The following is a 21609-nucleotide window of genomic DNA, read 5'->3' as shown; positions in this document are numbered from 1 at the left end:
GCAGGAAGGAGAGGAGCTAACTGGAGATGATTGTCTCTCTCAGCTGTCAGGAGAACCAGCATCTTTGAAACTTCTTAGGCTCTAAGTCACTACTGGTGCAGTCTCTTAAGAGTTTATAGGATATTCATTCTCTGCAGTAAATGATTATGAGAAGCTCACTAGTTATGAATCAAACCCAAAGGTGCCATCAAGTTTGCTTGGCTTATGTAAGTAGCTCTACATCTCTAACCGTGAATTTATTTCCTCTTTGAATTGAAAGGTCAGGCCTCTACTTTGAGCAGTCCTGGGGCTGGCTACAGCACAACATCCTCCTCCTCACATCCTTCCTCCTGATCATCATATTCACCACTGTAGTCCTGCTGCTGCTTGTTTCACACCTCTATCTGATCTCCTGCAACACCACCACCTGGGAATTCATGTCACATCATCGCATCTCCTACCTGCGACAGTCCGAGTTGGAGAATCCCTTTGACCAAGGGGTAATCCTCAATCTCTGGAGATTCTTCTGTTCATGCCACCTCACTGCATGGGAGAAAATCTATTTTCAGAGGAACAGTGAGCCTGTCTAGTCACAGTGGTACCTACCTGGTAGCGTGCCAACACATCTACAGGTTGCTGGGCAAAGCCCTGCTAATGCAATTGCTGCTGCTTTCCTGCACAGAACTTCAGTACATCATGAACTACGCAGCCTGGTCCACGACCTGTTCATCCTGCAAATTACACTTCAAGGATAGTCAGGGTTATTTTTTTATATATGAATAACACTGTTAAAAGGGAGACACTGGTTCTGGGAAGGTAAACAGGGCTGATTTCTGGACTGAGCAAAGGTTTCTCTCTCAATTTATTTCCTTTTGCTGACTGCATCCACATCTCTTCAGAAGAGATGCAAGAGTAGTGTGAGCATCCATGGTCACTTTTCTTGCCCCGAGTTTCCCTCTCCTGCTGCTGCTAGGGAACAGCAGCTGTTACAGCCAGAATCAAGATAATTCCTATGGCCTTTCTTCAACATAGTTCTGACTGTGAGAACTGCAGTGCCTTTTGTCAGTGGTGTTGGGCATGTAATACAAATATTTGAGTAAATATTTGGAGTCAAAAGCAAATTTCATTTTGACCACATGCCTCAACGTCATACTTTTCACAAAGATTTGAGGCTCAATAGTGTTAATGTGCATGACAAACAGCTGTAAGGCACCGAATTCAGCGTCTGTGATAATTTGCCTGTACATTGTGATGCCCTGACCAGCTTCCTAACAGATTTTTCTTTAAGTTGATGGTGCTGTTAACAATTCACAGACTATGTTGAAGTCAGCAAAGGGTGATACCATCCGCTTTTCTTTGGACAGAAAAGTAATACTTGCCTGCTGAATTATTTCTGCAGCTAACTTTGTGCTCAGGTCTTTAAAATTATTTTGTGCTTTAACTGCCTCAGCTCAGGAATTATTAACACCAGCTCAAGAGCACATCTGGCAAGCTGGTAGGATGCACTCAGGGTTTAGAGTTCATGAGCACTCACGAAAGGACAGAGTGGTCACTAATACAGCATTACAGTCCACACGCAGTTTAAAACCAGCAGAAGATCCCTTTTTGACCAACTCCAGAGTTGGTAACCTGCATCCAGTCTGGTTTGTCCAGGGTAGAAACTCCTATCAGAGGGATGTCAGAACGCTAAGTATTGTTTTCGTAACAGTGGTTATCAAGAAAGGATTCTGCTTGTTGGCTGTGTCAGTGCGGTGCCTGCTGAAGTGCGGCTTCTGCCACACGGCAATGTCTGGTTCTTCAGGTATCAGTCAAATAAAAGTTTGTCAGCTCAGAACACAGTTTTGCTATTTGGTAATTCTTTTCTAAATGCACCAGGATGGTAATTTATCATCCTTTTATTGTACTATAAACTTTAAATTAAAATATTAAATACCCCTTTTTTTTGGTTCTTAATGCCTCTCTCTTTGAGCCCAAGTTCTAGGTTTCACCTGCGCTAACAATCTGCTGTGCTGCTTACCACTTTACAGAAGCTCTGACCTTAAGAAAAGTCACAAAACACTGCCCCAGCCAACTGCAAGCCGTTGCTATGCAAACAAGGGTGAGGAAATTGTGTACCCTGCTTTAAATGGGCCGTTATGATGCAAGGCAAAGCAGGAGGTTGAAAGGATATTTGTATGTGGGAATTTTCAGAAGCAGCTGTACTTGGCTCTGAGAATAGGAAATGTAGGTTCAGTGTGAATTATTTCTGTTTTGCACAAACACATGCTCCTACCTCTGAATTCTGAAGTACTTAGACCAGCCTCGATTTCACAATGACGGCTCACTAGCTGCACCTTATCTCCAGGTAGGTCACAATTGCGTTAGTTCAACCTTTGTCTACCTCTGTTGAAGACAAACTGAAAGAGTAATAGCTGTGCCCCCCTATTTGTTGTCAGTGTGATGCTTCATTTCTAGATACCCTTTTTTTGCCCAACAAGCTAGCATTATAAATTTAAGAGAAGGACATTTATCAAGTATAAAATACAAGGTATGTTACCAGGCAGATGAAATCACCTTTAACTTACTAATTTTCCAATATTCACACTATGATTATTTAGCTGTCCCAAAAAAGATACAGGATATACACATTGATAAAATCTGTGGTGAGACAACTTGCAATCAGTTGTACATGACAGCTGATGATACCATGCAGTATGTACAGACAACTTGAGTGAGAGGAAAGGAAGGAAGGAAGGAAGAAAATATTACTATTGACATTTACAGACAGAAATAAAATCCTACCCGCTGAGCAGATTATGGTTAGCCCTGATCTGAAGCATTCGGCTAACAAAGGAGATAAAAAGCTGAAATTTCATTATAAGAAAAGGCATCTTTATTTTCCAGTAAGATAGCATGTGCAAAGCTGTGGCTTTTTTTATATCATTAAAAACAATAGCTAAGATTTAGCATCCTCAAAGAAGTAGAAAGAGACTCCTTTTCCTTAAGATATATCACTTGGAACATTATCAGACCCAAGCATCATTGTCTTGGTTGTGTTAAAATCCATTCCTTCTCTGGCATACATAATTATGAGTGGGAATGAGCATAAAATCATTGCAAAGAGGGAATGCTGCATATCTGTTCTAGAAAACAGGCGAGAAGTGGCCATTCCCTCTGCTACTACTTAGCCTTTTTGCAGAGTAACCTGGGTTGCAGAGATTATTTGATTTCATTAAATTAAGTCCAGCTTAAATACCAAATTTTCATGTATATTCAATGGCAGCAGAAGACACATCCAGTCAAAACATTAATCACTCCTTAAAGATAACTGACATCCAGTACCCCTCCAAAAACACGAGGCTGAGAAAACCACAGTAGGTTAACTCAGCTTACCATGCACGTTCTTCCTGGGGTCATCAGCACTACCAGTTCTACAAATTCTGTTGACTTTTCCATTGCCCATGCCAAGCCCTCTTGACGCTCTCTCAAGATGGCAACAATCCGTTCATCTTTCTTACAGCACAGGAATCAAATATCTAAAAGGTGTCTGGAGACAAACTCAAAGTCCTTGAAGACAGTCTGCTCCTTACGGGTTAGGACAGCAACCTCCTCTGGAGGAGTAAGGATTGGCTTTTGGGATGTAAACTCTTCATCGAAGTTGCTAATGTCAGTGGGGTCTCTTAAAGTGGGCACAAAAGGGGGCTTCAGAGTCCTGGCCAACAAGGCATCCCAGTCGATTTCCTGTAAGAGAAGGCAGCAAATAGGCCAGATTGACACTCAGATTATTTGTGAAATGTGAAAGCAAGATGGGAGGATTGCAGCCTCTCTTCCAGATCGTTTGCAACATGTCTTACTTCTACTAATTACAAAGAACGAGAAAAAGAGAATTGAAAAAAGGCCAAAAGAAACAGCAGAGTCGGTGCAGGCCAGGTAGTACAGTCTGAGGCTGTTCTTGAGATCAAACTGGCTCTGGAAGCTTACAGATCCCAGAAAACACACTTGGGGGCTGTAATTTCAAACGTTAATTGAAACACATATTCCTGAATACAGAAATGAGGTGCAACAGAAGCTACCACCAAGATCTCACTGATAACTAATGGAAATATGCCTCAATACCAACAGAAAGCAAATCACTCAGCTCAAAGAGAAGAGATGAGGGGGAGGGATAAAGTGAGTTCCTACCTTAAAAAAGGGCTGGATTTTAATCTCTTCTGCATCTCTTTCCCCTGCTCCCAGTCTACGCTCTGGACACTTCTGAAGAAGCTGCAGGGAACATCAGTTCAAAATTAAACAACTGGAAGAAGGATGCACAGAAATAATGTTCCAGAGAGAAAAACTAAAGAAAGGAGACGGACTGACCCCTCAGTATCTTCTCATTCTCACTTTGCAGCAAGGTCATAATCTGCAAGTAATAGCTCAGACCTAGTTCCTTGTAAGCAACTTGCCAACATCAATAAGATACCCACTATAAACTGCATGAAGCATCTCATGTGAATTGTGCACCTGTGACTACTGTGTGACACCTGTATCACATTTAAAAACCTGAATCGAGCCATCTCCACTGAATGACTCTGACATTGCTGCCCTTGAATCAACTTCTCCATTTCAGACTCAGCAACAGCAGACCTCAGTGAGGCTGCTTAGTCGTCCTCAGACAGAAGAATAGCATTTATGTGGAGAAGGAAAGGAAAAATATGTGTAAATTTTAAATGTTATCTTAGTCTGCGTAGACAGCTCCAGATTACACACACAGTTGCTATCTGGCCCTAATAGAGTCCCTCTGGATCCACTTACACAGTAAATGCAAATTTCTCAAGTTCCCAGTCACCCATCAAGCCCATTACCTTACGGATTATAGAAAGTGCCTCAGAGGAAAGGAATCGTGGATACCGGACTTCATCGTTGACAATACTGTCAAAGACTTCTTCCTCATCATCTCCAGGGAATGGTGACTGTAACGGTGACATTTTATTATTTAATCCACATAGCACCCACTCCTCACTATTAAATAGGGATGAGAATAGCAGGGAGTTGTATGGCTTAATTAGTGTTTGGCAAGCACTATGTAATTTAAAGTACTAATAAATAGCTGACTACATTCAGCAAAATTTTATCTCAGATGTTTGGATACTACTCTCTCTCAGATTGCTTAGCGAGATCGTCTTGGAGAGAGGTGGCCTTACCTCACCAACAAGCATCTCGTAAATGAGCACACCCAATCCCCACCAGTCTACTGCCCGGGTGTACGAGATGTCTGTCAGGACTTCTGGAGCCAGGAATTCAGGGGTGCCACAGAAGGTGTTTGTGCGGTCTCCAAAACCTATTCCTGTAGGAAAATCCAGCACACATTACTAAATGCATCGCATGCAGCCTCACCTTCTGAAAGCCATAGTTTATCACCTGATAACCTAATGTTGTTAACTGGGCAAGGGTTCTCATCAATGTAAGGAAGTATGAAACCTGAGGCCCCTAACAACTTCAAATAAGAAATATACAGACAATGCTTAAATAAGCAGCAAAACCAAGGAGACTTCCTGAAGATTCCGTGGCTCATTCACTCAAGTACACATTTTGTAGCATTCTGGTTCCTTTGAACAAAAAAAGCACACAGTAAAATCCTTCATAAGTTTCCTGAAGATTAAAAGGACAAAGTACTCTTTCCAAGTTCACCACGGCCAGACAGGTGAGGTTTGTCTGGTTTGCTGGGGTTTTTTGGGTTTGTTTTTGGCGGATTTGGTTTATTTCTAAGATAGGGATGAATACAAGTTAGACCTTGTGAACACATTACTAAAGCCCAGATCCTAAACTGGTTCTGATGGTTCAGTTTCAGCTTCACCAAAGTCACTCACCTTCCTTACACAATCCAAAATCTGCAATCTTCACAAATCCTTCAGCATCTAAAAGGAGATTATCCAATTTCAGGTCCCTGCAGGCAACAGAAAGGAAAGAAAATGGTGGATGAAGTCTGAGGATTGCCATGCAACATCTTAATTTGCAAGAGGCAGAAGCTAGATGTTAATAAAGACAATAAGATCTAAATCGAGTAAAGTCTACATTTGGCTTAAATAATGTATTATTTGAAAGATTCCCCCTTAATTTATTGATATTTTCCTCCTAATGAAAGGCTCACAAAGCAGCTTGGAGCTGAGTGGGGCTTCCTCATCTGGAAAAGAGCATCCCACAACAGCATGACAAATTACTTGACTATCACAGTAAAAAAGAAAGCAGTGACTTACAGGTGCCCCCCAGAATGTATTGACACGTGACAGAGGATTAATCACCTGCAACATGTCAGCTGAATAGCTTCTAGATGACTTTCTTTATTGTAAGCACAGTGAACATGCTGATAGCAACAGGCGATGGGGAAAATAAAGACAGACAGAAAGATTAGAAACCCCAGCAAGATAGTGAGCTCCAGACAAACAGCTACAGGAAAAAAACCAAAACCTTTCAAGTGGCTGAACAGTATTATTCTTGATTACCTATAAACAATCTTCTTCTCGTGCAAGAACTGCAGCCCCAAGACTACGCAGGCTGTATAAAACCTAAAAGAGAGAAACAGTTATCAGAAAATATCTATGAGAACTAAGTTAAAAATTTATAGCACCTGGAAACTAGACTAATTCTGACTCACTGTGCCATATGCTCTGGAAAGACGTCTTCATGTATGCGCATCATAAGATCACCACCTGGAGTATATTCCATCACAAAACAAGCATGATGAGGTGTCTGGAAACACGCAAACATGTTCACAAGGAATGGATGATCAGATGAATTGACCACTTCAAATATTCTCTTCTCACAGTTCAAGCTGCCAGGTTTCAAAGAACAAAAATGTCAATGTTAAAACTTGTCAGAAAAGCCTGTTTTGAGAAAGACAGGATAAGGAAGAAAAACTTTACAAGTTAGATAGATAAAAGGCGAGGGCTAATACAATATTTATCTTCCATACTTCCAAACCTTGAGTTTTAGAGGGTTCTTCAGGCATTATTCCACCAGAAGCTAGAGAGCAGCACTGCTGTAAGTTTCCTTATTCCTGATTTTAGTAACCCAAGCCTTAAGGTCACATTTAACCTTAACAGTACCACGACCAGTGCACTTCATACCTACAAACATTTGATTATACATGTGTTAATGCAGCCTCTGGCAATAGTACCATCTCTAAACAAAGCTCACCTATCAATTTCATCTCTCCTAATAATATCTTTTTTCTTCAAGGCTTTGATAGCATAGAGCTTCCCAGTTGCCTTGTATTGGGCCAGCAGTACCTGAAAGACAACAGAAAAGCCGTACTTCAAACAAATCTGTTATTTCCTTATTGGATTACTTTGAGTCCCATCAACACAAACTATTTCCATCCGTTCTAGACAGTGATTCTCAAACCCAAGCTCAAGTAACTCTAAAAGTGGAGCACATTTTTTCTGCTCCTTGTGCTGCAGCAGTCCAGAAAGATGTCAGTGTAAGTTATATTCTTTTCACAAACAGTAGTATCACAGCTGGCCCAGTGCTTTGTGAGCACCACAGAGCATTCACTGCAAGCAACTATGCACACAGTTTTTGGGAATGGAGCTATTCCACTAGTGATCACCATGATAATAAAAGGAACAGTAACGGTGTGCTTTATGAAATTACTTAGCACTCTCAGGATGGTTTTCTCCAGTCTCTGAAGCCACAAATCTTCAGTGTGTTTGACTGTTAACAACAGTTATCAGCTGCTTGTGTGGCTGGGTTGGGTTTGTTTTGTTTATCTGCATTGCAACAAATTCTCTCTGTACTGCAATGTTTCTATTCAGACACTGAGGCAAAGGCCCATCTTCACAACCACAGTCCTACTGCCCTCCTCCACAAAGCATACGCTTCTATACTACCTTCCCGAAGTGGCCGCGTCCCAACATAGCGATGCAGTGAAAGTCCTCCAGCTGAACTGTCCTTTTCCTGCAGACAAAGAAAGAAGAATTGCTGAGACAATACCCAAAAGATGCATAGACAGATAGTGTGTATTTGTGTTAGGGGAAGAAGCTCTGTATAGCAAAAGAGAAAGCAAAGAGATGTGTCAACCACTACTCCCGTAACTGAAATCCTGAAAACTTAGGCTTGCTGCTGCTGTTCTGCCACTGAAGAAAGGAGCAGGCCACCATAAGGTGAGAAAACTGTTCCCAGTGGCAGCAGTCTGACTTTGATCTGTACTGGCAACAGGAGCAACAATTCTGACTTTCCAAGGCTTGCTCTCTCTGTTACTTCCCATAACAATTCCACTCCACCCCTGTCCTTGGAATGGTAAAATTAAATTTTGTCTCCACTCCTTTCAGCAGGCTCAACAGAAATTGTGTTAATCAGACATGAACACGTATATCAAGTGCTGATAGGGCAAGGGCATAAGGAGAAGTTCTCAAACAGGAAATGGAAATTAAAAACAGTAAGATGACAGACATAAGATGTTGCTGGAAAAAAGTAACTGAATAAACAGATGCTATAGAACATTATGTCAGCCACAAGGTGTTACCAAGGAAATTCAAGCTGCAGAATTGCTTGGAAAGAATTAAAAATCAAAACAAAACAGAATTACCCACATCCTAAGAGAACCAAGTTAAAAACTTATCCACATCCTAAACACTTTAGTCCAGGATCATCTTTAAAAGGCTGCAGACACTCCATGCTCCTCCACTGAGCAAAATGAAGGGCTAAGTTTCTACCCATGAAGGGCTCAACTCCCTCCTCAGCCTTCTCAGAGAGAAGGTAGGTAGGTGCCTGACTGCATCCTGACTACAGGGTTTTGAATATGAGACCCCTCAAAAGTGATCACGAAGTTATAAACATAATTCTACGACCTGAACTACAAGATCAGCTTAGATTTTGCTACTTGTGCTTTTTTTGGTCAGTATTTGTTCAACAAGATTTTTTCACTTGTCCCGGTTTTGGTAATTTACTACTGTATATCCTTGCCACATACAAATCGTGTCTAACTGCCACAGACTGTTAACAACTTACTGTTTTATGCCTCCCTATGTAATGAAAGACAGCATATCTTGCATATCAATAAAAACAGAAGAGTGGGAGGGATGCAAAAAGTATTTCTGAAATGTATTACTTAGAACGTGAACATGTCTAAATGTGCTACACCATAAAACTTCAAACAGGAGGAAGCACTTCAAGACAGTTACGTGACTTCACCTTCTACTAAAGCAGTGTGGTACATTGCAGTGTACAGTCTATCAACAGACAAAGTATTTGGGTTAATAAGCAGGTAAGGCACAGGAGACATTTGGACAAATAAAGCTCAGAGCAAACTTTTCACAGTATTGGCTACACTTGGAGCTAAGAGTCTGCTGCTGAGAAACCAAAGCATGCCTTGAGCAGAACTGCATGCTCAAAGATTTCAGCCCAGTGCCTCTTTAATCTGTGACCCAAGACAGCCCATGCTGCCCATAGTTACCTTGGAGACGCTGCCATTGGAAATTCTGTTATAGCAGACCTGCAAGACTTCTCCTCAACATGCAGCCTCTTCAGACACTAGGAACAGAAAGAAAATTAGAGTGTCTCATCCTCTGGGATTGCCAAGTCAGACCTGAACAATCACATCCAAATTTTCTCCTCTTTCATGACACAGCATAACCACAGTCAAGTTCTTGCAGTTGGTCATCACCTCTGCTTGGAGGAAAGTGGCATGAAAACAGATTGCCTGTGGTCACACAAAACTATTCCCATGTACAACATTTTTTGGATAGGGTAAACCCCTTTAAAATAAATGCTTTTAAAAGTCTAGGATAAAACATTGCCTTACTAGAAAAAAAGCATCTCATGTCCCAAAAAGTCACAATGATCAAAGAACGTAGTTTCATCTATCACCAAAGCCAAATGAGAAGGAGTAAGATGTGGTAGAACACAGGTCATTAACCATTACATCACTCAAAATTTTCCTGCTCCTTCCTGTCAGAAAAATAGAGCTCTTCTTGGTTTTGCTTAGTTTCTTTAATGACAAAGAACTTCATCTGGTCCTAAAAGCCTACTACCCTCCTTCCCTGCTTTCTCTGTGCAGTCATTTGTTCACTCTCGCCCTGAACTCCCAATAATGACCTACCTCCCATTTTGCTTCTCCAAGAAAAGCAATTTATAGTTTAAAAAGAAGGAAACAAGACAAAAAAAGTGCAACACTTTTGTGAAAACTCCATGCCAAAATAGCCCACTGGATTCCGAATCCCTGGAGATCAGCCAGCTAATGAGGTGGTGCCTGCCTGGAGTACAGTTAATTTTGCCAGTAATAAAAAAATAAGAAGAACTGGGCCTTGAAAGAACACCAACCAACAAATAAAAGTCTCCCTATTAGCACAGCTGATTACCGGAGAATCTGCAGGAGACGGTGTTGATTCTTTGGGGCTGGCCACCAGAAAAATGCGTGGAGGCTTGGGCGGTGCTTCATCAGCAAACGTAAGCTTAGCCACAGGAAAGTCACTGCATTTGTAAGACAAAATTGAAGGAGATTGCCTTAGGGTGGAACATTGTACACAGACACCTTTGTATCACCTTTGCTATATAAGCAAACGTTAGGGTCACGTTTCAACACTAGCTCTCTGATGATATAAAATAAATGAAATATAGTTGTGTAGAAATAAGTCCCTATAATCAAAACTTAAGGGAAGTCTTGATTTTGATAGCAACACAATACTTGACTGAATTATTTTTTACTTTCTAGGTCTTGTGAATCGGTGGGAATAGCCTCTTCTAGACAATGATTAACTATCTAAAAATTAATTCCAACAATTAAATATATTGTTATTTAAAGAATTTTCTTCTACAGCATATTCAAAAGCTTAGTTACGTACCTTCCGAGTGCTACTTTATGCTAGCAGTTGGGGTACACGTAACCTCATCAAAGAGTGTGTTTTTACCACAACTAGCACATTGTGACCTTGCATAGAGTTCAGTCACTACACAGGGGAAGACATTTAATGAATGGAATTTTCTTTCCTTTGCAGTGCAGAACCAGTACATTTTCTGTGTATATAAAATAACTTTTGAAAATCTGATTTTGGTTTTTTTGTTGTTGTTGTTGTGTCACAGTGACACCACTTTTATGCCCACAGACCTTACTGCAGAGGAAAAGAAAGTTGCTGAAGTTCCCGTGGCTCCGGAACACGCTGCTTGTTAGGACAGCAGCTCTGGAAATCAGTGCAACTGCTAACAATAAATCAGAGCTAGCCACAGCGCATTGAACACCCCACTAAAACCACAGCGTTTCAGGCAGCATTGGCTTTTCTTAAATCCTGAATTAATTTACACAGATACAATTTCCACATCAGTATCTTCCTCTACCTTTGTAAGGAGCAACAGAATTTTAAGATCTATCCTACACCCATTCCAGAGTGTCATCCAGCAACACTCAGAACATGACTTACCTACTCAATTTGGATGCCGAATCAACATGATTTTGTGCGGGAACTGGAGAGAAGTCTGTGTGAATGGGAGCATGAAGTGGGGGACTCAGACTGCTCATGGAACTACACGGAGGGAGGAGACTCATCATCAGGCGGCCCCACGCAGCAACATTTATGTTCATTTGAGGAGCTCGGAGGAATTCCTTCCCTGGAGGAGTCAGAGTCAAAACACCAGCGGAATTACAACGTACAACTTATCATCTCATGTACTGTTAAATTATTGTTTTTGCTCACATGCCCATGGGTTACTCAAAAAGGTAGCCCACTCTAGGGAGAATGGGCTTTTTTTCCAGGGAAGAAAGTTTAATAATGATGATGATGGAACAGACCTACTATTTCACCTAAGTTCAGCTCCATATAATATCATAACAATCCTCAAGTAGAAATTGCATAAAACATTGAAAACTTATTTTAAGTGGGGTTTTCTTCTATTTCAACACTGCATTTTAATCATGCAGCCTGTTAACGGAAAGTTTCTGAAAATGCCTTAAAAAGAGTAAAACATTTGGGATGTTTTCATTATTAGTACTGCTTACTGAAGAATACAGATCTAATTCCATTTATCCCCATTGCCAGGAGTACTCAGTATGTAAAAAATCTTACCTTATTCAGCTTCACAAGAAAGAATTTGCAGACAAAAAAAGAAAATATGCAAGTTATTTCAGTCCCTAAACTATTAGAGATGCCAGCTCTAAAGATTTGACAGACAGACTGTTCATACTACAGTCTTCTATAATTCAGAGTTTTCCAGAAAACCAGTGTCTGTTCACCAGTGACAGCATTGCTCGTTAAATTACTACAGCTTGAGCCCTGGATCTTGCTAAGAAGTCTGCTAAATAACAAGTAATTGTATCTTCCTAACATTGTTAATTGTAAATAGAAACATTGCAACAATATCGTATTACACACCACACCACAGCCAGGCTGCCTGCACTTTTCGTGACTGAACAAACTTTCACATTCTGATAACCCCCACCTACTCACACACAGTAATTAGCAAGCATTTTAACGTCTCACAGATTTAATGGGATAGGAGTGCATGTCAAGTCTGCTTGTGCAAACCCCTGCCCTCACCTACATACCCTAGATAGTAAGCAGTCAGTTCCCCAGCAGCTCACCTTTCTGTTTGGGGAAAATGCATTTCTGTCGCTGCAGTTTTGGCTTTCTCTCAATGACAGGATTACAGAACATCACCTGTCGGAGAAGCAAAGGAGATTTGTCGGGATTCTTAATGTGCACTATGAACACCAACTTTCACACATGCCTGCTCTCTCATCAAATTTTCCATTCATATCTGTTTGGTAAGTTCGGAGTCACTCTCAGAGACTCCAGACTGTGTTATTCTAGCCTCATTTTCCAAACATCTGTTCCTTCAACTGTGGTTTTGGATGTTGAAATTTTTTGCTACCTGAGCTGCAGAAAACCCCCAGAATTAAGACCAATTCATATCCCAAACAGAATTAATCTAATTTGTAAAGCCATTCATCAAGAACACAGCCATTTGTAGTGTAAAACAAATAGTAGTAGTCCATGGCACAGAAATAAAAACAAATCAGAACCCCCCAAAAAACCAGGCGGCAAGGAAAGGAGGCAAGTTTTGATACATGAGGTCAAGATCCTACTTTTGGAAAGATACCCACAGGAACTTTCATCACAACACAAAGGAGAAAGTACTGCAGCTTTTAAGGGATTATCTGGATGATCTCTTAATTGATGGTACTTCAAACTGTTATTAGTCTGAGAAAGATGATAAAATAAGCATACCCAGAGGGAATTTGGATCTCTGATTCTACAGCCTCTGTGATTCAGTTCTGACCATTAAGCCATATGTTTAATTAAAGTGTCACCAATGACTCATAATCAAAGCAAATACAAAACAGCGGATTTCACAGCACACACTACTACAGCGGAGCAGCTGAAGAGTCACTCTGGGCTATGGCGTGTGTACATCTATTATATCATGTTGTTCCTTATCTGTGACATTGATGCAAAAGGAGTTCAGGTGTCATTCTACCCTTCTAGATTATTGCTCCTTCCATTCCCTGTATCCTGGGTTAAACAGCTGCTCTCAGGGCAGGCACCCTAAACAGAGTTCTCTGAAAAAGAAACAAAGCTGACATTTATACCTCTGCAAAAAGCATTCCTTGGGGTTCGAGTGAGAGGCACATCCCATGACGTTCATTATCAAGAAAATCATCCAAGCGTAAAAACTTCACAGCACATAGTTCTCTCCAGTCTCTCCAGTAAATTGCAATCTCTAGCTCACGAGACTGGTGGGATGGACGAGTGGTGAGGCAGAGAGAGGGAAAAAAAAGAAAAGCAGAAGAGTTACATGTTGCCCCATGCTCTGAAAATGGTACATCCACGCTGTTGTAAAAATTCAGTAAACTGAACAGTATGAATAAGTAACTTATTTAAGCCTTCTGTCCCCTGCTTTCTCAAATGTTTTCAGATCTTCCTAGCTGAAGGCCCTCCTGAAGATGACTCTCGTGGCTCCCCATTTCAGAAATGCCTGCGAGAGCCACTTTGCTGGTAAGATAAAATAAAACTGCTCAGATAAGGATAGAAGGACAACAGATGCTGTTCGGGCTGAATCTCTGCCAGAGACGCACTGCCTTCAGGGGAATACTAAGATAACTGGCACATAAAAGGACATGGGGACAGCAGCAATACAGAGTTGAATCAAGTGAAATGGCAGCTAGATGAGCAAATCAGGTAAGGTGAAATGGAAAAACAAATACAGCACAGGGAATCTGGGGCAGGCTTACCCGGTCCAGCTCAATGACAAAGCTCTGGTCCCATGCCTGGTTATTAACCGGTCCCCAGTTTGTTTGGCCAACCACTTTATTGTCCACTTTGAGCACAGCAAGGACCTCATCTGGACAAAGGAGAAAACATGGATTATAATCTTTTACCAAAGAAAATCTCTCATGCTGAAGGTGAATAACCCAATCAAACATGATTTCCAGAAAAGTACTAGGAGGACCAGGTACAATGCAATTAATTATCTCAGTTTTGCAGAAACCAGGTTTCTTATTATTACACTTATACCAGGCTAACCTAGTACCTCGATGAGAAGCCCTCGTGCTCCCATTTGTCACTCAATTCAACAGGGAATCCCATACTCACTACATGGCTCTTCATTCCGCAAGTACTTCCCTGCAACACTACGGCCATGGATACCCAGACCAACTCGTGTTCGGGAAAGAGACCTCAAATCAGTTGGGCTGCCACAGATGGGAGAAGAACTTGTCATTCGGGAACGTCCTGGAACATTTTCCAATAAATCCTGACATCCCAGCAGTCTCACTTCCAATGTTCCTGAGGAATTTTAGGAGAGTAAAAGTATTATTATGTAAGAGATGAAGTGATTCCAGCCAGCCTGTCCTCACAGGGTCCAAGAATTTCTCAGATTGATGATTTCTTGGTTAATAGCTCAAATCTACCCCAGATTAATAGACTGCAAATCCATATGATCAGAAAGCTCTGGCTGGCCTAGAATAAATAAATCCAGTTCCTAGAAAATCAAAATCCCATATAACAAAAGGCATTGCAACAGTAAGAAGAAATGCATCTAATTTTTCCCTCTGTCCTTCTCAGAACGTGCCATGCAGGATTTATGTACCTGTAAGGGCTGTAGGTTTGATGACTGAAGTGGGTTGGATGCTGCCATGCTGAGCTCCCAGGGAAGAAGTATTTACTAGTTCCTGCTTGATGAGTGCTCTTTTTGGGTGATCAGGAGAAAGTTCAGTAAGCTGATGTTCCAAGGACAAGCGCAGCAGGTCAATTTTCTGAGAGGACTCTTGCAAACGACCCTGAGCCTAGCAATATGGAGTAGAACAGAAAGCAGGCAGAAATTTTCAATGTACAGCCCCAGTCCAGGTGCTTATTAATCCTTTATGAACTACTTAAGCTTCAAAAGCAGACCAGATAACATCTTACTAATAAAGGAACAAGATTAAATATTTTCCCATAGACCCTGAGTATCCCATCAGTGTCACTTCTGATGTCCCTGAGAAATTTCGTCAAAGCAAGGAAAGTTACCCCTAGAAGGGAAAGTGATCCCAATCAGTCTGTCCTTGCAGAGAGACAGGAACGTCCCAGATTAATAACTCTTTATTAACTCTACTCATTCATACTAATTCACTAATGTTGAGGCAATTAAACCACCCTCTCAGGAGGGCCTGAATAAGTGCTTACCTCAGCCAAAAACTTGCGATCCTGTACTCGACTCCCTCCTAGGATCTTCAGCACATTTTTTGCCCCTGCAGCTACAGCGGCTTCAATGCGCAGGTGATGTCTCAGCTCCTCAATACGCAGCTCCAAAGCACTGATGGTGGTCCCCATCCTCACTGGCCATTTGGAAGATAAAATATGGCAAGGATGGAAACTGATTGAGTACTCTGGATCTTGGGGCTTTGGCCACATCTGTTCTGGGCTGTATCAGTTACTTAAAACACCTTACCTGCTGGATCCACTGTATCTTCCATCCCTCCTGCTGACTGAGATACTTTCACAATGTGCATGCGGATTATTTCAATCTTTGTCTTGCTGTCCTGAAGCATCTGCTGAGCTGCAGCCAGCAACTTCCGCTCCTGCCAAAAAGGAAGCATTTGCAGAGAGGGAACCATGCTCATGAAAAATGGATTAGAATGATGTGTTCACATATGAGGATGAGGTGCTACCCGCAAGGTCATAAATGATCCTGAAATGGCATAAATAAGCAGTTATGCAAAGGAGACGCCACTGAGGATCAAGGACTTTGAGATCACTATTTCCATTTGTAGATGGAAAGGACAGGTCAAGGACATGTCCAGTTAATACCAGACCTTGCAGACGCTGAGACTTGTGGTTCACTGGGTAACTGCGCTTACAGTTTTTTGCGAGCAGACATTTTTAAATCAAAATATCACAACCCTTTACACTGCTGTTCTTACTGAATTAAACTCCATAATAAGCTTGGATCTTTTTTAATTATCTTTTGACTTTTAAATACCGTTATGCCAAACATAAGAAGTGAGATGAATATGAAACCAGTAGACCTCCAAAAATTTCTCTCAGATAGATACCACATGCTGCACTCTACCCTAAACAACCTAGTGATATCAAAACAGCACACCATCTCAGTGCATAATACCAGTGGTTTTTAAACTTTCTTTCCTCAAGGCAGTGACTGAATGTACGTCTTACACTGCCCTCACTATCTTCCCAGGCTTGGAACAGTTTTTCTAGAGATAGCACTTCTATCATGCCACTTCCTATGAGATACCTTTCTCTAGCTCAAACCTGCCTCTGATCTAGAGTCACTACGAGCACTGAGGTTAGATGCATTAAGACCTCTATGCTGGCATTCAGACAGCTCATTTAAGCATCTAAGACCCAAGAAGTAATATAGAGTTTGTAGCTGGTAGGGAGGGAAAGGTCTCTCCAAAGGGGCATTCATCTGTATGAGAAAGATAAGCTATTCTATAGGTACCTAGCACATACAGAAGGATTTACATGGCTAACTTAAACAACACGATTCCCAACTGTACCATTAATACCATGAAGCAACGTTCAAGAGCAACTGCCACGTAAGAATTGCCAAAAGGATCAAACCTGCCAGACTATGCCCGTCTGTCCAGCCTAATAACTCCCCTCTAACAGGGATCGCCACCAGATGCCTCAGAAAAAGGCAAAAGCAACCACATCAGGAGACAAAGTGGAATAAATTACACTTTCAGAAAAGCCTCTTCCTAATGTCCTGTAATTATAGATAGGCTTAAGTTCTTGACAAGGAAATATGCACCACCCAACTCCTTGATGATTCCTGCTAAACTCCTGAAACCTGTAACGTGCAAGTCTAATGCATAATTGGAGTGGTGGTTGTCCTGTGCAGTTACATCACATGCTGTCACTATGCTGAGCACCAAAATGCAGAGCTAGGATTCAGTCAAGCAAGAGTCACAAATGAATTTCTTTCACACATCAATTACCAGAGAGAGTTTGTGTACGGAATTGAAATACAAATTTTGATCCAGGAATCCGTGTTCCTAAACATTTGTTTATCGCTGCTTACCTTGGATGTTGAATACATTTGGATCATGTTCTCAGCTCCTTGTTTCACTTTCATTTCAACATGCAGCTGCTTCTTCAGAGCTTCAACCTTCCTTGCCATGGGGTCTGGGTTTCTTGCCCAGAGACAAGGATCTGGAGATACAGGTCCATCTGTACAAACAACACAATCAATACCATTACTCATATTTCCTTGTTTTGTTTCACTGAGTTATAGGTAAGTGATGCTATAAAAGAAGGTTAGGCAATAAAATAAGGTAGCAAAAGATCTCGCTACAAAACCGACTTCAAAACACTGTTTCAAATGAAGCTCAAGCTCATGCTCATACCTGTAAATATTTCTTAGTTTATCAACCAACCCATCCTAACAAGCACTCTTTCAATTTTTACCCATTCATACTGTAAGATACTTAGATGTTCAACTGTCCAGAAACACTACTCAAATATCTTCAATTCCAACTACTGCCTGTTCCTTAATACTGTCCATGCCCAGCACTCTCAGCTGGTCTTCTCCCTACACTGATCTCTCATGTTGCCTCTTTTCACCTTTATTGCCCCATTCTCAACTTTTTATGACACAGATCACCCCTCATCAGCTAAATACCAGCAGGAGAAACTCCCACTACTTGTGAGCTCTCAACAGAAAAATACCTCAATTCAATATATATAAATACAGAAGAACTATAACACAATTTTCCTGTAAATCATGACCCAAGACCTACCTGTCTTACAATCCTCTTTTTCTGTTATTACAATCCTTGCATTAAGCTCCTGAAGTTCCCAATGCAGTTGCTCCAGCTTTCGATTAGAAGATTTCAGCACGTGCTCTATATGAACAAGATTCTTCCTGTCTGTTGTCGCCTTGCGCAAGTTTTCTGCTCCCTCTTTAATCTTCAGTTCTTTCTGTATAGCGCGGCGAAGTAGTTCCTTCTCACCCTCCAGTTTTTGCTGGAAGCTTGGATCCATTAAGTTCACAGCATTGCCCAGCTGCAGGAGACAGCTGCCCTGCAACCAAACAGCATTGGGCAAAACGACTTCAGAGATAACACAGTTCAACCATTTTTATGGTATAGCAATACCCTCATAAGATTCTGCTCCTTCATTTCATTTAGGAACTGGTTCACACAAATTCTGAAGCCAACCTTTTCACCAAATTTTAAAAACAACCAGACCTGCATTTAAAATGCAGAGGACAGAACACAACTTTGATCTTAATATGCCTTAATTTGGTTTTAAACCATAATGGAAAAAACCCTTCATCTTGCTTGTCTCCTTGTTACTTAATGTCTACACACATCTTTGTTCTTCAAGCATCAAAGCACAGCCAATATTTGCCCTCGTTCTGATCAACATTAACTTTTACTAGTACCATGTAGTAGATACAGATTTTTATCTGAATACATCTTGGTGCCGCCTGTTCAAAGATGCATATGAACAAATCTGTTGAGTTTTTAGGAATGTCACAAACATGCATTAACTCTCAGCTGTTACCCTTGAAGAAGAAAAATGTAAAACCTACAGCTGTTTCTACAAATGAGCAAGAGAGCAAGCTTAACTTTCTGCTGCATCTGAAAAGGGAACCAGACCGTTGTGCCAATCTCTATTCTACCTGTGATTTACAGGCAGTAGGGCCACTTGAAAACATTGATTATTTTGAGTTGCATTAGTAGCATTCAAGCTTGTTCTGGGCTTTGTTTTACATAATTTTCACTACTACTTGTATTATGACTCGTAATACTACTACAGAGACGCTTTGTTTACAGCCTCTGGACACACACAGCATTGACAGCAGCAGCACAAGTGCATCTCGCTGACCAAATGAGCACTGAACTCGGGGAGGAGCTGCAAAAGCTTTATCCATGAGAACGCTTCCTAATACCATAACAAACACATCTAAGCAAGAGGTTATGCTTTTCTCTGCAACAGAAAGAGACGCTTTAAGGCCTTCAGAGCAATGAGTATATTAATAACTTAACATTAATGACTCATCATACTCCCTGCTTAAATGCAAAAGAAACGGTTGCACAGTCAAGCTCCACTACACCGACTGTCACACAGCGTGTCAGTGGCCGAAGACAGAACTCGGAAATCCCAGCTTGCTTTCACACTCTTTCATCGGTTGACCACATTTCCAACAATAAACCACACTGGGTTTGTGTTACTTGTGTACATTACTACACTTTAAGAGTGTGCTGTGCACCCAAAGCCTATGCCACTCACACAGAAACAATTATTTAATCATATTAGTGTATTTTGTCATGCCTTTCTAAGACCAAACCAAACATCTTCGATCAGCTTTTGCTACGATTTCAGTCTAAGAGAAAAATAATTAAAGAAGGAGGAAAAAAAAAATCTTTTTTAAAGTTGGCCTAAAACCAAGTTGGGTCTGCAACAGATACACGATAGCCAAAATAGGAGTTGTTCAGATCGGTAACAAAACAAAAAGGTTCAGATTAACATCCTGATTCCAGGAAGTTCTCGCCCAATTAGTAAAGCCAGGAACTAAGCCAGAGCTTTGAAAAACATCCAAAGTTTTGTGAGGAAGAACTTGAATCATGGAGTTCCTGAGTCACAGGCAACCTTTACCAGCTCTAAGTTGGAAAATCAGAAAGCTCTTTATCCAGCCTGTAGCAAGTGACTAAAAAGAGCTTGTTGGTTGCAATTCTCATTGAAATAATTAGGAAAAGCATACAGAATTGTTTTCTATCCAAACTATGTAAATAGCTGTAAGCAATCCACCCCCTGGATCTGCCCAGACCAATGCAATGAGTAGAGGTGCAAGAGTAATACCAAAAAAGGGTGTTGAATACAGACACCTGGGTAATGATTCAGAAAACAGGTACAGTCTGGGCAGTTCTCAGACCAATCTTCCTCCACATCACTCTCAGCCAAAAGCTATTCTGAACACCAGTTAATGCACCATGCTGGTTTTCTAAATATACTTAGAATGTAAGTACAGTATGTTTTAATTGATAATTCTTCCCCACTATGCATCAAAACGTGCCTTAACATTGACATTTTTTGCACCAGGAAGACAAAATATTCTATTAATAAGGACGATGGGAAAGCTAATTTGCATTTGGGTTGATCCATTTTGCATTCTGACTCGGGAATTTCGGTGGGGTGTTGGGATACTGCCACAGCCCATGCTGCAGCTGTTCTTGGGTTCTCTAGGAAGGTCAGTCCTTCAGGGTATGTCTCCAATGCAATCCTGAAACACTTGCGGAGAAATACCCAAGATAGCATAAATTAGCTCACTTTTGGTACTTGTGGTGGGGCTGCCAGAACTTACCCAGGGCTTCCGCTAGACTTATGTTGTACTAAAGTGTCTAGACGGCTTCCTAACAAAAATTTCTGCAGTATCAAAGTTGCACTCAGTCCTTTGGATTGCAGCCCAGGGAGATCTCATCCCCTCAGTTATGGCAATGAGCTTCACCTGCACAGAACCCAGAGCAGACCCAGCCCTTACAGTCCAACTACTGCCACAGAAATTGATTTACAATTTGATTTAATGAGCAAGCGATGAGGAGGCCACCACTCCACAGACCACATGCATTCACCAGGACATTTTAAATCCCATCTTCCATGATAACTTTGCGCTGCAGGGATGAGGCTTGCATTGGATAGGCTCACGTTAGCCATATTCGCTCTTTATGAGAAAAAGCCACTGCAAGGTTTGGAAACAAGCAACTGCAATCCTGTCTGGAGCCAGTCCTCAGGGGCTGGTAAGGGTGGAAAGCAGCGAGCCCAGGAGGCACCGAGATGGGGAGAGCCCAGCTGGGCGGCAGAGCTGGCAGCGAGTGCTCTTTGTGCTGATCTCTTCATCCCTTCTTTCCCAGATTAGGCTTGAAACGCCTCAAGGAAAGAGGGCAGGGCATCTCTTATTCCAGAAATGAGTGGTTTTTTCCCAGCACGGAGGCTTGCCGGCCCTCCCTCGGCTACCAAGTGCCAGTGCCAGCCCCAGCAGCCGCCTCGCCTCCTACGCCCCCTCGGTGCCGCGAGGGGATTTCCTCAGCGGGCACGAACTTGGCCCGAACCCCATTCCCCTGAGGCGAGGAGGGACATGTTAGGGGGATGTCACCTTCATCGCAACAGCCTCCCCGGGGCGCGACCTCCGCGAGAGGCGGAGGAGGCACCGAGTATCCCCACACAACCCAGCGCCACC

General features: G+C 41.7%; 2 protein-coding genes across 2 annotated transcripts; one reads left to right on the top strand and one right to left on the bottom strand.

The window, feature by feature from the left end:
* Positions 1-259: 259 nt before the first annotated feature.
* Positions 260-569, top strand: LOC104546273 (probable palmitoyltransferase ZDHHC12; the record flags this gene model as incomplete). The annotated part of the gene is made up of 1 exon (XM_010191626.1): positions 260-569. A coding segment is annotated over one exon (310 nt), but the record flags the coding sequence as incomplete, so codon positions are not given.
* Positions 570-3314: 2745 nt separating this feature from the next.
* LOC104546272 (serine/threonine-protein kinase N3-like) lies at positions 3315-18449 on the bottom strand (the record flags this gene model as incomplete). Its single annotated transcript, XM_010191625.1, has 21 exons — positions 3315-3699; positions 4141-4221; positions 4803-4910; positions 5142-5284; positions 5808-5884; positions 6441-6503; positions 6593-6769; positions 7135-7226; positions 7827-7893; positions 9392-9468; positions 10296-10407; positions 11352-11538; positions 12509-12584; positions 13517-13660; positions 14159-14268; positions 14520-14711; positions 15016-15211; positions 15591-15742; positions 15856-15985; positions 17449-17597; positions 18167-18449. Coding segments are annotated over 21 exons (2829 nt in total), but the record flags the coding sequence as incomplete, so codon positions are not given.
* Positions 18450-21609: the final 3160 nt, after the last annotated feature.

This window comes from Mesitornis unicolor, unplaced genomic scaffold (assembly GCF_000695765.1).
Source record: "Mesitornis unicolor isolate BGI_N332 unplaced genomic scaffold, ASM69576v1 scaffold44509, whole genome shotgun sequence".
NCBI classification, from domain to species: Eukaryota; Metazoa; Chordata; class Aves; order Mesitornithiformes; family Mesitornithidae; genus Mesitornis; species Mesitornis unicolor.
This window is presented reverse-complemented; position numbering and strand designations above follow the sequence as displayed.